At 46.7% G+C, this 17,448-nt stretch overlaps 1 protein-coding gene across 1 annotated transcript; it reads left to right on the top strand.

The window, feature by feature from the left end:
• Positions 1-3,363: 3,363 nt before the first annotated feature.
• On the top strand, positions 3,364-10,001 carry LOC123130198 (chloroplast envelope quinone oxidoreductase homolog; the record flags this gene model as incomplete). The annotated part of the gene is made up of 2 exons (XM_044550150.1): positions 3,364-3,386; positions 9,293-10,001. Coding segments are annotated over 2 exons (732 nt in total), but the record flags the coding sequence as incomplete, so codon positions are not given.
• Positions 10,002-17,448: the final 7,447 nt, after the last annotated feature.

Below are 17,448 nucleotides of genomic sequence, written 5' to 3'. Positions count from 1 at the left end.
GTTCGGAGTGTGCCAATTAATGCTTAGGTATTTATGGTGAAGGAAACACACCTTTTCAAAATGCCTAAATATTTTAAAATGAATTAAAATAGAAGGAAATAAATAAAAAGGAAAATAACAAAATCAGAAAACAAAACTAACAAAATAAAAAGAAAAGCAAATCCCCCATCATTGGGCTCCGGCCCAGCAGGCCACGAGCCCAACTGGGGAAAGGCCCAACCGGCCAGCCCACCCACACTCCCTTATCCCCTCTCACCCGAAACCCTAACCCCCCACTGCTCCCACTCGCACCCATCCCCCCATGTCGCCACCTCCTTCCCCGATCCGATCTGGATCAGGGCCCGACGCGCCCACGACCGCGCCTCGGCGCTCGACGCTACCGCCGCCCGACGCCGTCACCGGACCCCGCCGCCGCCCATCGCCTCGTCCTCCTCCTCTCCTCCTCACCGGCAACGCGTCCCCGTCCTCCTGCCCAAAGGCTCCACCGAGCCTTGCCGCCCCCTCTGCTCTCCAATGCCGGCGAGGGCCGCGCCTGATACGTCTCCAACGTATCTATAATTTTTTATTGCTCCATGCTATATTATCTTATGTTTTGGATGTTTATGGGCTTTATTATACACTTTTATATTATTTTTGGGACTAACCTATTAACCTAGAGCCCAGTGTCAGTTTATGTTTTTCCTTGTTTTAGAGTATCGCAGAAACAAAAAATCAAATGGAGTCCAATTGACCTGAAACTTCACGGAACTTATTTTTGGAAGGAAAGCAACCCGGGAGACTTGGAGTCCACATAAGGGAAGCAACAAGGAAGCCACGAGGCAGGGGGGTGCGCCCTCCACCCTCGTGGGCCCCTCGTGGCTCCCCTGACGTACTTCTTCCGCCTATATATCTCCATATACCCAAAAAACATCCGAGAGCACAATAGATCGGGAGTTCCGCCGCCAGAAGCCTCTGTAGCCACCGAAAGCCAATCTAGACCCGTTCCGGCACCTTGCCAGAGGGGGAATCCCTCTCTGGTGGCTATCTTCATCATCCCGGTGCTCTCCAGGATGAGGAGGGACTAGTTCTCCCTCGGGGCTAAGGGTATGTACCAGTAGCTATGTGTTTGATCTCTCTCTCTCTCTCATGTTCTTGAGGTGATACGATCTTGATGTATCACGAGCTTTGCTATTATATTTGGATCCTATGATGTTTCTCCCCCTCTACTCTCTTGTAATGGATTGAGTTTTCCCCTTGAAGTAATCTTATCGGATTAAGTCTTTAATGATTTGAGAACACTTGATGTATGTCTTGCCGTGTGTATCTGTGGTGACAATGGGATATCACGTGATTCACTTGATATATGTCTTGGTGATCAACTTGCGGGTTCCGCCCATGAACCTATGCATAGGGGTTGGCACACGTTTTCGTCGCGATTCTTCGGTAGAAACTTTGGGCACTCTTTGAGGTCCTTTGTGTTGGTTTGAATAGATGAATCTGAGATTGTGTGACGCTTATCGTATAATTATGCCCACAGATACTTGAGGTGACATTGGAGTATCTAGGTGACATTAGGGTTTTGGTTGATTTGTGTCTTAAGGTGTTATTCTAGTACGAACTCTAGGGCTGTTTGTGACACTTATAGGAATAGCCCACCGGATTGATTGGAAAGAATAACTTTGAGGTGGTTTCGTACTCTACCATAATCTCTTCGTTTGTTCTCCGCTATTAGTGACTTTGGAGTGACTCTTTGTTGCATGTTGAGGGATAGTTATGTGATCCAATTATGCTATTATTGTTGAGAGAACTTGCACTAGTAAAAGTATGAACCCTAGGCCTTGTTTCAACGCATTGCAATACCGTTTACGCTCACTTTTATCATTAGTTACCTTGCTGTTTTTATATTTTCAGATTACAAAAACCTATATCTACTATCCATATACCACTTGTATCACCATCTCTTCGCCGAACTAGTGCACCTATACAATTTACCATTGTATTGGGTGTGTTGGGGACACAAGAGACTCTTTGTAATTTGGTTGCAGGGTTGTTTGAGAGAGACCATCTTCATCCTACGCCTCCTACGGATGTATAAACCTTAGGTCATCCACTTGAGGGAACTTTGCTACTGTCCTACAAACCTCTGCACTTGGAGGCCCAACAACGTCTACAAGAAGAAGGTTGTGTAGTAGACATCAGCGCCCTCCTCTTGTTCTCTCGACCTTGTGCGCCACGACCTCGTCCGCCGCTCGCCTTCGTCGTCACGCCTGCGCCTCACGGCCTTTGCACCCGCGGCGCGCCCGCCTCGCCTTGCCGCTGCTGCCCTCCACCGCACACGCCGGCCGCATCCCGCGCCACCGCACGCGCGCTCGCGCTGACCGCGCCCTACCGCTGGCCTACTGCTACATTGCCTTGCCTCCCCTGCTACTGGCCTGCGCGCCTCGCCTTGGCGCTCCCTGTAGCTGTAGTCGTCGTCGTCACTGCTGCTTCTTCTTCGTTGGCCACTCTAGCCGCCGACGCTCGTCGCCCTGCCTCCTCCCCCCCCCCCGTCGTGAGCCTGCCTCATCAAACCCACAAGTATAGGGGATCGCAATAGTTTTCGATAAGTAGGAGTGTCGAACCCAATGAGGACCTAAAGGTAGAACAAATATTCCCTCAAGTTCTATCGACCACCGATACAACTCTACGCACGCTTGACGTTCTCTTTACTTAGAACAAGTATGAAACTAGAAGTGTTTTGTAGGTGTTTTTGGATAGGTTTGCAAGATAATAAAGAGCAAGTAAATAAAAAGTAGGGGCTGTTTATATAAAGACACAACTAAGTTAGGTTTAGTAGAGAGCTTGTTGTTACGAGAAAGTTATTTGTCCCTAGGCAATCGATAACTAGACCGGTAATCATTATTGCAATTTTATATGAGGGAGAGGCATAAGCTAACATACTTTCTCTACTTGGATCATATGCACTTATGATTGGAACTCTAGCAAGCATCCGCAACTACGAAAGATCATTAAGGTAAAACCCAACCATAGCATTAAAGTATCAAGTCCTCTTTATCCCATACGCAAACAACCTACTTACTCGGGTCTGTGCTTCTGTCACTCACGCCACCCACCATAAGCAAATCATGAACATATTGCAAACCCTACAGCGGGAATCCCTCACGCTTGCGCGACACAGAGAGCACCATAGGACATCACCAATAATAAAACATGCAAATCAAACCAATCACGATCATCAAATAACCCATATGACAAAATGGATCTACTCAAACATCATATGATAGCCATACATCATTGGGAAATAATATATAGCGTTGAGCACCATGTTTAAGTAGAGATTACAGCGGGTAAGAGAGAGGTTACACCGCTGCATAGAGGGGGGAAGAGTTGGTGATGATGGCGGTGAAGTTGTTGGTGAAGATTGCGGTCATGATGATGGCCACGGCAGCGTTCCGGTGCCACCGGAAGAGAAGGGTAGAGGGGGCCCCTTTGTCCTCTCCTTCCTTGACCTCCTCCCTAGATGGGAGAAGGGTTTCCCCTCTGGTCCTTGGCCTCCATGGCATGGGAGGGGTGAGAGCCCCTCCGAGATTCGATCCGTCTCTCTGTCTCTCTGTTTCTGCGTTCCCAGATTCTACCCTTTCACCGTTTCTTATATTCCCGGAGATCCTAACTCCGATTAGGCTGATATTTTAACACAATCTCTATTCAGATATTAGCTTTCTTGCGGCGAAAGAAGGGAATTAACCGCCTTACGGGGTGGCCACGAGGGTCAGGGGAGCGCCCAGGGGGTGGGGCGCGCCCCCCTGCCTCATGCCTCCCTCGAGCACCGTCTCGCGTGGATTTTTCTTCCCAAAAATCATATATATTCCAAAAAAGATCTCCGTCAGTTTTTATCCTATTTGGACTCCGTTTGATATGGATATTCTGCAAAACAAAAAACATGCAACAAAGAGGATCTGGCACTGGGCACTGGATCAATATGTTAGTCCCAAAAATAGTATAAAAAATTGCCAAAAGTATATGAAAGTTGTAGAATATTGGCATGGAACAATCAAAAATTATAGATACGGCAGAGACGTATCACCTGGCTACTCGCGCACCCGCGCCCCCATGCACGCCCTCACCGGCCCGCCACCCACTGCTCGCCGTGCCGCCCCGCTCCGGCCGCTGTCGCCTGTGCCGGGCCACGCGCCAGCCCCCTTGACCCATTGGCCGCAGTGCTCTATCGGGTGGGATGGTGCCCGTCGCCCGGCTCCGCCCGCGCCCGTCGCCCGCGCCGGCAGTTGCCTTTGGGCCACTGACCAGTGGATCCTGCCCCCTATGACAATGATAGATGGGGCCCACACCCTCAGAATGTTTAAAAAAATAAATAAAATGAAAGTAATAAAATAATTGATTAATTAGTGAATTAATTAAGTTAATTAACTCTGTTTAGTTGATCTAATTAATTAGTTAGTTTAATTAAACAATAATTAGATTAGTTAAACCTTAATTAGAATAAACAGAGTATGACAGCTGGGACCCAGACGTCGGTTTGACCTAGTCAATGTCTGTTGACTACTGATGTCATGGTGACGTCATGATGACATCGGCATAAACTATTATGGATAATGTTGATTCAAAATAATTAAATAAATTGTAAAAATAATTAAAACTTTAGAAAATCATATAAAATAATCCATAACTCGGATGAAAATACTACATGAAAGTTGCTCAGAACGACGAGACGAATCTGGTTACGCAACCTGCTCGTCCGCCACACATCCCTAGCATAGTGAACACGAAACCTTCCCCCTTCGGTTCATCTGTCCGAAAATGCGAAACACCGGGGATACTTTCCCGGATGTTTTCCCCCTTCGCCGATATCACCTCCTACTGCGTTAGGACACACCTGGCAATGTTACCTGTCATGTCATGCATCGATATGCATCTGTTTGCATTGTATTCATTGTTTCTTCCCCCTCTTCTCTCCAGTGGACTACGAGACTGATGCCGCTGCTGGTGCCCCAATCGTCTACGGTGTTGATGAACCCTCCTTCTTGCCAGAGCAACCAGGAAACCCCCAAGGAGGTGATCACGGGTACATATACTATATACTTTTACATACTATGTTATTGTTCGGAGATGGGGGCTGAAGGGGCAGGTGGCTCCATCCAGGTAGTGATGGGCCAGGGTTCCCGACAGCCCCCCTGATGGTTGGTTGCGACCACCTAGGAGACAGGTGGGCCTGGTCCTTGATCGTCTTCCACAGTTACTTCAAAATAACACGCTTAACGAGATCTTGGTATTTGATCTGAGTCTGGCCACTGGCCTATACGCACTAACCAACTTTGCGGGAACAGTTATGGGCACTTGATGTCGTGGTATCAACCGAGGCATTCTTGACGTCAGTGACTGAGCGGCACGCGCCGGGTTGGGCCGCTGATGTCTACTACACAACCTTCTTCTTGTAGACGTTGTTGGGCCTCCAAGTGCAGAGGTTTGTAGGACAGTAGCAAATTTCCCTTAAGTGGATGACTTAAGGTTTATCAATCCGTAGGAGGCGTAGGATGAAGATGGTCTCTCTCAAGCAACCCTGCAACCAAATAACAAAGAGTCTCTTGTGTCCCCAACACACCCAATACAATGGTAAATTGTATAGGTGCACTAGTTCGGCGAAGAGATGGTGATACAAGTGGTATATGGATAGTAGATAAATGTTTTTGTAATCTGAAAATATAAAAACAGTAAGGTAACTAATGATAAAAGTGAGCGTAAACGGTATTGCAATGTGTGGAAACAAGGCCTAGGGTTCATACTTTCGCTAGTGTAAGTTCCCTCAACAATACTAACATAATTGGATTACATAACTATCCCTCAACATGCAACAAAGAGTCACTCCAAAGTCACTAATAGCGGAGAACGAACAAAGAGATTATGGTAGGGTACGAAACCACCTCAAAGTTATTCTTTCCAATCAATCGGTTGGGCTATTCCTACAAGTGTCACAAACGGCCCTAGAGTTCGTACTAGAATAACACCTTAAGACACAAATCAACCAAAACCCTAATGTCACCAAGATACTCCAATGTCACCTCAAGTATCCGTGGGTATGATTATACGATATGCATCACACAATCTCATGTTCATCTATTCAACCAACACAAAGGACCTCAAAGAGTGCCCCAAAGTTCTACCGGAGAATCACGACGAAAACATGTGCCAACCCCTATGTATAGGTTCATGGGCGGAACCCGAAGTTGATCACCAAAACATACATCAAGTGAATCACGTGATATCCCATTGTCACCACAGATACGCACGGCAAGACAGACATCAAGTGTTCTCAAATCTTTAAAGACTCAATCCGATAAGATTACTTTAAAGGGGAAACTCAATTCATTACAAGAGAGAAGAGGGGGAGGAGAAACATAAGATCCAACTATAATAGCAAAGCTCGCGATACATCAAGATCGTGCCAAATCAAGAACACGAGAGAGAGATCAAACACATAGCTACTGGTACATACCCTCAGCCCCGTGGGAGAACTAATCCCTCCTCGTCATGGAGAGCACCGGGATGATGAAGATGGCCACCGGAGAGGGATTGCCCCCTCCGGTAGGGTGCTGGAACGAGTCTAGATTGGCTTTTGGTGGCTACGGAGGCTTCTCGCGGCGGAACTCCCGATCTATTTTGTGTTCCGGAAGTTTTAGGGTACGTGGATATATATGGGTGCAGGGAGGACGTCGGAGGAGCCACGGGGGTCGCACGAGACAGGGGGCGCGCCCTAGGGGGGCGCCCCCACCCTCGTGAGCACCTCTTGTATCCCCTGACGTGGGGTCCAAGCCCATCAGGTGTGTTTCCTTCCAAAAATAACTTCTCTAGTTGATTTCGTTCCATTTCGACTCCATCTGATATTCCTTTTCTTCGAAACACTGAAATAGGCATAAAACAGCAAATCTGAGTTGGGCCTCCGGTTAATAGGTTAGTCCCAAAAGTAATATAAAAGTGGATAATAAAGCCCAATATTGCCCAATACAGTAGATAATATAGCATGGAGCAATCAAAAATTATAGATACGTTGGAGACGTATCAACCGCGTAAGCAACTTCCTTTGTAATGGAGGTTGCTAGGTCTTCTCACCGGCCGCCCACGCAACATGCAGGTGTGGAATGGGCGATGAGCCCAGACCCCTGCGACATAGGATTTGGACCGGCATGCTAAACTCTCCGTTGTGCCTAGGTAGGGCTGCGACGTGTTGATCTTTCGAGGTCGAACATGACCCAGAAAAGTGTGCCCGACGAGAGGGATCGAGCGTGTTGGGAAATGTGATGCACCCCTGCAGAGAAGTTTATCTATTCGAATAGTCATGTCCCTCGGTAAAAGGACGACTCGGAGTTGTACCTTGACCTTATGACAACTAGAACCGGATACTTAATAAAACACACCCTTTCAAGTGCCGGATATAACCGGTGATCGCTCTCTAACAGGGCGACATGGAGAGGATCGCCGGGTAGGATTATTGTCGTGGAATTGTCACGACAGATGTCGTAGTGTGAGGACTTAGTCGTGAGGCCAATGCATCTATGTGGTAGCTTGAGAGGGGTTGAGCGGAATCGAGAGACGCAACACGAGACAAGGATTTAGATAGCTTCGGGCCCTGGGAAACATCATCCGGTAACAACCCTACGTGCTGTTTGTGGCTAGGTCTTATTATCATCACGAGGGAGTTGCCGTAAACCGGCTCTCCCAGTTATCCCTAACCCTTAAGATTATTTTCTCCCCTTTTCGGGGTGCCCTGCCCCTCCTTATATATGTTGAAGGGGCGGGTTACATGTAGAGTCCTTCTCGGACTAAGACTTAAACTATTCTAACTTCTCTTCATGGGCTTCTTAATGTCTTGGGCTTCATAACGTCTTGGCTTCATAACGTCTCGGGCTTCATAACCCCAGGCGACTCTACCTGCCGGGTTATGACTGTCAACCAGTTATCATTGTCTGCCGGGTTATGACTATTTGTCGGTTTATGACGGTCTGCCGGTTTATGATGGTCTGTCGGGTTATGACTTCCTTCCGGTTTATGATTGTCTGCCGAGTTATCATCTCACTTGACTCCTGCCGGGTTATCGTCTGACTTAACTCCTGTCGGGTTATCATCTGACTTAACTCCTACCGGGTTATCATCTGACTTAACTCATGCCGGGTTATCATCTGACTTAACTCCTGCCAGGTTATCATCTGACTTAACTCCTGCCGGTTTATCAAGTACCAGCCGGGTTATAACTCCGTCCGGGTCATACCGCGGGGTATATCCCCGACATTAGTCCCTAGTTTAATTTGGATTTATCCATGTTAAACTGATTCAGATCATCCTTAAGTCCTTGTCATTTCCATCTTCTAGAAAATCCAGGTTAATAGGCCAGCTTCATAATCCATTTTCTGACATTGGTTTGTCATAGAGAAATATTGTGAAGAATAATTCATTTGACTCAGCTCCCAATGCTTAACAAAAATATTGGTCCTTGAAATCCTCAACTGATCTTCAGCCGGTTTGCGAATGTAGAACTTGTTGGTTTATCATTGCCAAGATTGCCAGTTTATAAATATTGATAGCACTGGGTCATAATTGTAGTTAACATCAGGCTTGAAAACATATCTCTTATATGACTATCACTTGTAGCCCCCAAGTCTTAAGAAGGTAACGTAGTAACAGCTTAAGATTTGCTTCAATATGAATGTCACAAGCTTGAAGAAATCTAGGTTGTTCATATCAATCACTAGTCAGAACTGAGTATTCCACATATGTAGCCCCCAAGTGCCGGGTTGTCATGCTTGCAGCAACCTGGGACTTGAAATTGCCTTATGCTCATAAAAACTTCAACCAGTGTAGCCCCCAAGGGCTGGGTCATTATGTAATAATGAGCAAGGATTTTGTAAATATAATCATGTCGATTTGAGCAGTGATGTGTAGCCCCCATCGTAGGGGTTGAATCCACGTCCACAAGGTTAAGAGCTTTGTGCTTTATCAACTGAGCAATGGACCCTTCAATATAATGGATTTAACTTGTGTACCTTGAATTGTTGACAGGAGCAATTGGTAGCCCCCAAGGGCCGGCTCATTATGATGTGATGAGCCGGGTCTTCAATAAGGTGATCAAACAATGACTTTGCATTAGCCCCCAGGTGTCATGGAGCCCCCAAGTGTCATGGTAAGCAAAGACAACGCATTCACCGCCATCGTGCCACGACCATTACGTCTGTACTACTCCCAGCAGTCAAAATCTAGTGTTCAGACTTCTAACACGCTCGAGACCCGTTGCATGTGCTGTGCAGAGCGGCGGCGGACTCGCCGAGTACGCGGTGGCGCCAGCGTCGCTCACGGTGGCGAGGCCGCCGGAGGTGTCTGCATTCGAAGGCGCCTGCCTGCCGGCGGCCGGCGGCTCTGCGCTGCAGCTGCTCAAGCTCGCCCGGGTCAGCTTCGACGGGACCTCCGGCGCCACCAGCCCGAAGAACGCGCTGGTGACCGCTGCGTCCGGCGGCGTGGGCCACTACGCCATGCAGCTCGCGAAGCTCGTGGGCCTGCGCGTCACGGCCACCTGCGGCGCGCGCAACGTGGACTTCGTCCGGGGCCTGGGCGCCGACGAGGTGCTCGACTACAAGACGCCCGAGGGCGCGGCCCTGCGGAGCCCGTCGGGCAGGAGGTACGACGCGGTGGCGAACTGCGCGGCGGGGGTGCCGTGGCCGGCGCTGAAGGCGGTGCTGGCCGACGAGGGCGGCACGGTGGCGGACGTCACGCCGGGGGTCGGCGCCGCGCTCACGTCGATCCCACAGAAGGCGACCTTCGCCAAGAAGAGGCTAGCGCCGCTGATGTTGGCGCCGAGGAGGGAGGAGCTGGAGTGGCTGGTGGGCTTGGCGAGGCAGGGGAAGCTCAGGACTATGGTGGACTCGAGGTTCCCGCTGAGCAGAGCGCAGGAGGCGTGGGCTAAGAGCATGGAGGGGCATGCCACTGGCAAGATCGATGTGGAAATGGGAGGCGCAGAATGAGCATGAAAAGAGTTGATGTGTTTGTGTATGTGTGGCAATTTGAGAAATTAAGAATTATGGAATTAAGATATGCTACCTACAAAAATGGGGTTTTCAGGCAAAATCAGATTTTTGTGCCATAGGAAGGATCTCTACTCCTAATGGATGAATTGGTTGAATAGTCCCCCCACTTTCAACCAGTTTATTTTCAACCGGTTTTTCTTCGTCCCACCTCCCACCAGCCCCTCCCACCGGTTTTTCTCTTTTCTCGTCTGACCGGCAATACCCAACGTATTTATGGTAATCAATCATAATTAATCCACGTATAGTAATAAATCAATCCAGGTATGGTAAGGTCATAACTCAGGAAATTTTGAATATGGTAATTATATGGTAATAAATTTAAATTACCCCAAAGGCTATCAATCCAGATATGGTAAGGCCATAACTCGGGAAATATCGAATATGGTAATAAATTTAAATTACCACCAGGTATGGTAAGGCTATCGATCCAGGTATGGCACGCCCTCACCTGATCACCTATCACAATCTCCAGCCCCACGCACGCACCAACGTATTTATGGTAATCAATCATAATTAATCCACGTATAGTAATAAATCAATCCAGGTATGGTAAGGTCATAACTCAGGAAATTTTGAATATGGAAATTTGAATGAATCAGAACTTTCCATGCTGTGGTTTCTTTTTCCTGCCAAAGGACCGCATCCTGCCAGCCTTCGTCACACCTCCCCGATCTAGTTGGTTTTTCACGTCCCTGATTTTCTCAGGTCCCGGATTTCCTCCCATGGGTTTATGGTAAAACTTTTAAAACCGGCCATAATAGCCAATCAATCAATGATAATCATGCACTGCCCATCCGGCATTGAAAGCCCATATATGTCCCTGCACTGGATCGTAACCGCCGCATCGTGCTTGTGCACGTCGCCACAGGCACCCCGATCGCGTCGCTGTCGCCGCCGCCATCCAACAGGTCACGTCCGCCTCACCCCATCTTCTAGGAGGCCTTCGTAAGCACCACCGTCTTCTGCCGGATTGTGTCGTCTCCCGCCGACATTGTCCACAATAGTACGCCTCCACCCTGCCTCGTCCCATCTTTTAGCTTGCGCAATCAGTCCGTGCAAACGTACGCATATCAATCTTGCAAGGTACGCAGCAGCAGCATCACTAGGGATATCTTAAGCTAACTAGACTTTATCAGTGCATGCAAGCCTACGCAGATCCATCTTCTCAAACAGCTAGACGCCCTTGTGATGCTGCTGTGAGGCGAAGAGAAGTGGCCAACGATGAGGCAGTGCAGGAGACGGAGGCGAAGGTCCAAGCTGTTGACGCAGGATCCAAGCCGCTGGCGGAGGCCGCTGCGCCACGAGGACACTGAGAAACGAGGCGGCTGAACGTCGGCGACCACAGCTGGTTCGCTCCAACGGTGGGTGGTGGCGGCTCCAGTCGTGCTCTTTCTCGAGCTCCCCATCGTCGTGCTACCAAGCGCGCCCACATCTCCCCCCGCCGGGTGAGCTTGTCCTCCGTGATCTCATGTTTTTTTTGTGGGTGATCCGTGATCTCGTGTTCCTCTCCAACACGATCTCACATTGCATTATTTGGACATGTGAACTCAAATGCTAGAGCCAGCCGTCAGGTGCAGTGGGTAGATAATTTCAGATTTCAGACTTTTAGTTTCCACTAGCTCTATTCTACTTCGACCTGCCATAATGGCAAATCCCTATATTTTTTCCCCGATATGAAATTCTAATCGAATTTGGCAAATCCCTTTCTGGACAACCAGGTTGTTCCTACCATTATATAGTCCTAATTGCTTCCAGTTTTATCTATCTGTTCAATCTATCTTGACTGAATTTCTGAACAACTGGGTTGCTAGAACGGGGTGTGGTGGATTTTGTTTCTGGAAATTGTTTCACAATTGTTTGAGTGCTTTTGTTCATTTTGTTCTTAAGTTCTTTCTGGTATAGGGACTCTGACGTTATTCTTCTGCAAAGTGGCGAGCTCTCAATCTGGCCAGGCTCCAGAAAAAGAGAACAAATGGTATGTTTCTATTCTAAGGTTGTTTCTAACCAGCTGAACATAATCTGAACGACTCAGAATCCTGCGTACAAGTCCAGCCATGCAAGTGCAAGTACAAGTACGTCGGCAGCTGCGTACAAAGGGTGGGTGCAAGGCAAGTTGGCCACTTGAAGCCAGTATGACTACAAGGATCTGCAGTACTAACAAAACTCAGTCTGCACAAGGTGAAAATTAGTGTACTTCACCCCTTGGTCATTTCTCAAATGAGATGTATTTCATTGGATTAGTCTGTGAGCTGAGAGTGTATAGATTCTCTTATGTGCTAATATGAATTGCATGTGGCTGATTGGTTAATTGTTGTCCTTGTGGTTTCCATGATTTTTGTTTGGATGCAAGGTAGATAAGGAATACGAACAAGAAATATACTGGGGCCAAGGAAACGTGTGCTACTCGGTCATATCAAGGGTGGTTTCAGAAATTATAGGCTATATATGTTTATGTGAGTAAGATTGGGAGATTAGTAAAAGAAATTAACAGTTACTGTCGCTTTGTATAGATAGATTAATGTTTTTCTGCTTGGATAATGCAGAGGAAGTACAAATCATAATGTATAACATATTCATCCTTTTTTGTATAACGTTAATAACTGAACATGAAAAAATTATATGTCTCAGCAGAGCAGTTATCAGTAGAACTACGTGCTTTGTGGTCTGCACCTCAATTAACTACACCACTTGTTGAAAAAGAAAGACAAGGCCGAATGCATATTATGAAGTAAGTACTATCTATCATGGTTACAATATAATAAAGAGTGATTATCGGTGAAACCCTAACAATATTGTATGGTGTGCATGAGGATCCTAAAGATATTTACGTTCGACAAGATGTGTAGGAGGCCTAAATATATACTCCCAGATGGGGGTACGAATATCTATGCTCCCATTGCTACGCACGGGCATTGTCCTATTATCTAAAAAACACATACGGTTCCTTTTCCTGCCAATGATCGCGTCCTGCCCTCCCTTCGGCGACCCACACCCACGATCGGTTCCTTCCCCCCTCACCCCCACGTCGATAGCCCCTCGTGAAAAAAATCCCTCCAAGAAAAATAGGATCCCTCCCGATCCAACTTTCTCTTGCTGACCAAGCCCTATCCCCATCCCAATATGGCCGCTGCTAGGATTGTCAACGTCGCCTACCCTCCTCCATCTTCTCACGAGCGTCGGGACATGGCTGTCCTCCAGCAGTGTGCCGCCCACCCACCGACGCCGCACACATGCGACGAGGATGTATCGTCTGCGACCCAGCGACTCAATGCAAGCCCCGAGCTAATTCTCCAATGGTGCCCGCCGTTCGTCGGCAACGACCTTGGATCGAGAGCAACGGCGGTCGGACCTAGGCCAGCTCCGGCGGTGACCCAGGTTTTTTTTACGAAAGCACATCACTATGTACTGCATATATTAATATTTAAAGAAGGAAAATAAAAACTAGATCTAGAGTATGTATAGGCTATACAAAATGGTTTGCCCGGGCCTGGTTACAACAGCGTACTAAGCTAAGATTGTTCCTTGCAGAAATGTAAATAAGCGTTATGTGTTGGTCATGGTAGGAAGAACAAGTAAGATTAAGACCAAATAAGCCTCCTACCAGGTTTTCATTTGGGTTAGAAGATAAAGTTGTGTGTATTGTTTCAGACAAACCGTGAAGCGGTAGGTCTAGCAACCCTTAATGTCCTTCTTTGCATTTGTAAACACTTGGCCTGATTGTTTTTAAAGATTGATGCGTTTCTCGTGATCCAAATGCTCCGGTAGCCAAGGATGATCAACTCATGGTGAAAAGGTTTCTTCAGAGAGCCCTTTAGAGCAATGATCCATTGACTGGCAGAATACAAATTAGTTTGTGATAAGGGTGGGGCATAAATATTCCTGGCAAAGCTTTCCAAACGACAACTCAGGTATTGTTCGTGTGGCTATTCAAAGTGAAATTAGTTGGCTTGATTTGATTCTTTTGGAAAACTAATTAGTCGCACTTTTCACTCGAAGGGGCCACAACATGAGTGTTGTAGTTCATCAACTCTACAATGGCTTCCATAAGCGAGGTCTGCTAACAGTCCAATTACATGCTATTGTACACGAGAAGGGTCATTGACAACACAAGTGCATTGGGTGGCCGACAACCTTATTCATGGGCGTCAGTGGCAAATCTATCACATCTTGTGAGTATATTGCATGCACAGTCCTGACATATACGCATGTTCCTTTCGAACGGTTGAATTTTCAGATGCTATTATTCAACTAATGATGATGATGTAACATGTACAATTCTCTAATTTGGCTTCACTTTCACTGAATTATTCCAAACTGTGCACTGACATTTTTATGAATCTCACAAACTATGCACTGACATTGGAACTTTAACATGGCACATCTGATGAGGAGAGGAAAAGATGACTCGCATGCTCTGTCGACAAGTAGTGGGTTAGTATTGTGGCATATCATGGCTCTACAAGATGTATCTGCCCCTTCCCTTATACATCTTTTTGTTGACTAGGGAGAGCCGGCGGGCGGGAGCGGAACCGGATGAAACTCCAGTCAAAGATCGTTGTGTTGCATGTAATAATATGGATTTGAGATTTCTAATTTGAGGTATCCGGATGTGGAATGCATCTTTTGACGGGTGACCATTCACTATCTGCGGACACGCCCGGGCGTGTCCGCAGACATTTGAGGGGTCAGATTTGCCAAATTCGGTAGGAGATGCTCTTAGTGGAGCAAGAAGATGTCGACGTTTGTTGGGTTGTGGTGTAGGTTGGGATTATGGACTTAAAATGCATGATCCTTGGCACTTGTCGTCGTTGTGGGCTAACGAATTGCTTATTGCCTCTAGATCCTTCTCTTCTTTGGATCCATTGATTTTTGTGCATATAGAAAAGAGAAGTCAAGAGAAAGCACTTCAAAAATAATGGGCCATTGAAGAAGATTGATTTTGTGGTACAAAAAGGTTGGCTATGTTTCATTAAAAGATGTCATTTGATGTGCTTTATCCTTCCAAAGCTTTATGTTTGACATATAGTATACACTGCTTGTGCAGGATGGTTATAAAGTTGATAAATAATTTTTTATTACATTTGCTAAAGTACCGTGCAAATGAAGCTTAAGACAACATACGTGACGTCGTAAGGTAATATCTTAATCGCATCAAGTAAATATTAGTTTGTAACATATAATTATTTGGATCATTGTTCTCTATGTATATATCACCGAGTTACATTGCAAGTGAAATGGATTTCAATTATTTTTTAATTGTTGCAGGCTATCTTTTCTTTACCTACAAAATATAATATACATTATATGCGCAATCAGATAAAATCTATACATGCAAATTTGATATGCATTGTATTCATAGGTGCAATAAAAAAATTTAAGAGCCCGTGGCAACGCACGGGCGTTCTACTAGTGATACTAGTGTATGATACTACATCCCTAATGCATAGTATCATATATTAGTATCATGTAGCACTCTATTTATTGCCATGCATGACACAAAGTAACATAGCATTTAATATCATAGGGTATCATGATATGATCCTACACCCTTTTTCTCTTCATTTAATGCTATGACACCTCATTAAAATTCCCTAGTTAACATGCATAATACTAACTATGATACTACCATTAACAGTGGCCCAAAGATAACCAAAGCGAGGCCAATTCTTCGAATAGCAAGCTGAGACCGGGGCAGCCGCCTCAGTGACCTTTAATTGCGTGAGGCCATGTCCACCCTGGGTCTTCCTTCCGGGCCGTGGTTGGTTTGACCCGGACACAGATTGACTTTGACATGCCTGCTACAGTCGTCAAGATCGATCTCCTGCTCGCCTCAGCGGACTGCATGTCGCAGCGATTAACGTAAAAAAAACTCCACTTATTGTAAATCTGAATCAATGAATTTTGAAGCTGATGAAAAATTCCTTGCAAACCGGCTCTTCTTCATCCGTATTTGCGAACCTCTTGATCCCTAAGGTAGATCCCTTCAAGAACTCAACACCACCGTGCGCGGGTCCCAAGGTGGGCGCCAACTGTCGTGAAAAATTCACGGCAGATATCCTAGTGTGAGGACTTATTCGTGAGGCCAACGCATCTATGTGGTAGCTTGACAGGGGTTGAGCGGAATCAAGAGACGCAACGCAAGACGAGGATTTAGACAGCTTCGGGCCCCGGGAAACATCATCCGGTAACAACCCTACGTGCTGTTTGTGGCTAGATCTTATTATCATCACGAGGGAGTCGCCGTAAACCGGCTCTACCAGTTATCCCTAACCCTTAAGATTATTTTCTCCCCTTTTCGGGGTGCCCTGCCCTCCTTATATATGTTGAAGGGGCGGTTTACATGTAGAGTCCTTCTCGGACTAAGACTTAAACTATTCTGACTTCTCTTCATGGGCTTCTTAACGTCTTGGGCTTCATAACGTCTCGGGTTTCATAACCCCAGGTGACTCTATCTGCCGGGTTATGACTGTCAACCAGTTATCACTGTCTACGGGGTTATGACTGTTTGCCGGTTTATGATGGTCTGTCGGTTTATGATGGTTTGCCGGGTTATGACTTCCTGCTGGTTTATGATTGTCTACCGAGTTATCATCTCACTTAACTCCTGCCGGGTTATCATCTGACTTAACTCCTGCCGGGTTATCATCTGACTTACTCCTATCGGGTTATCATCTGACTTAACTCCTGTCGGGTTATCATCTGACTTAAGTCCTGCCGGGTTATCATCTGACTTAACTCCTGTCGTGTTATCATCTGACTTAACTCCTGCCGGGTTATCATCTGACTTAACTCCTGCCGGTTTATCAAGTACCAGTCGGGTTATAACTCCGGCCGGGTCATACCGCGGGGTATATCCCCGACAATTATGTTATGCGATGATACTTGGTTAACTTACTATCTACTCTCTTGTACTGCTTCAAGATGGAGGCTGCCAGAAGCGTAGTCTTCGATAAGACTAGTTATCCCCTCTTATTCTGGCATTCTGCAGTTCAGTCCACAGATACTACCCATTTCATTGATACCAATGCATATGTAGTGTAGATCCTTGCTTGCGAGTACTTTGGATGAGTACTCACGATTGCTTTGCTCCTCCTTTTCCCCCCTGTCCTTTCTTCCTAGTTGTCGCAACCAGATGATGGAGCCCAGGAGCCAGATGCCACCGTTGACGACAACTCCTACTACACTGGAGGTGTCTACTACTACGTGCAGGCCGCTGACGACGACCAGTAGTAGTTTAGGGGGATCCCAAGCAGGAGGCCTGCGCCTCTTTCGATATGTATCCCAGTTTGTGCTAGCCATATTATGGCAACTTGTTTAACTTATGTCTGTATTCAGATATTAGTGCTTCCGCTGACTCTTGTGTCTTCGAGCTCTTGTATTCGAT

The sequence above is a fragment of the Triticum aestivum genome, chromosome 6A (genome assembly GCF_018294505.1).
Source record: "Triticum aestivum cultivar Chinese Spring chromosome 6A, IWGSC CS RefSeq v2.1, whole genome shotgun sequence".
NCBI lineage: Eukaryota > Viridiplantae > Streptophyta > Magnoliopsida > Poales > Poaceae > Triticum > Triticum aestivum.
This window is presented reverse-complemented; position numbering and strand designations above follow the sequence as displayed.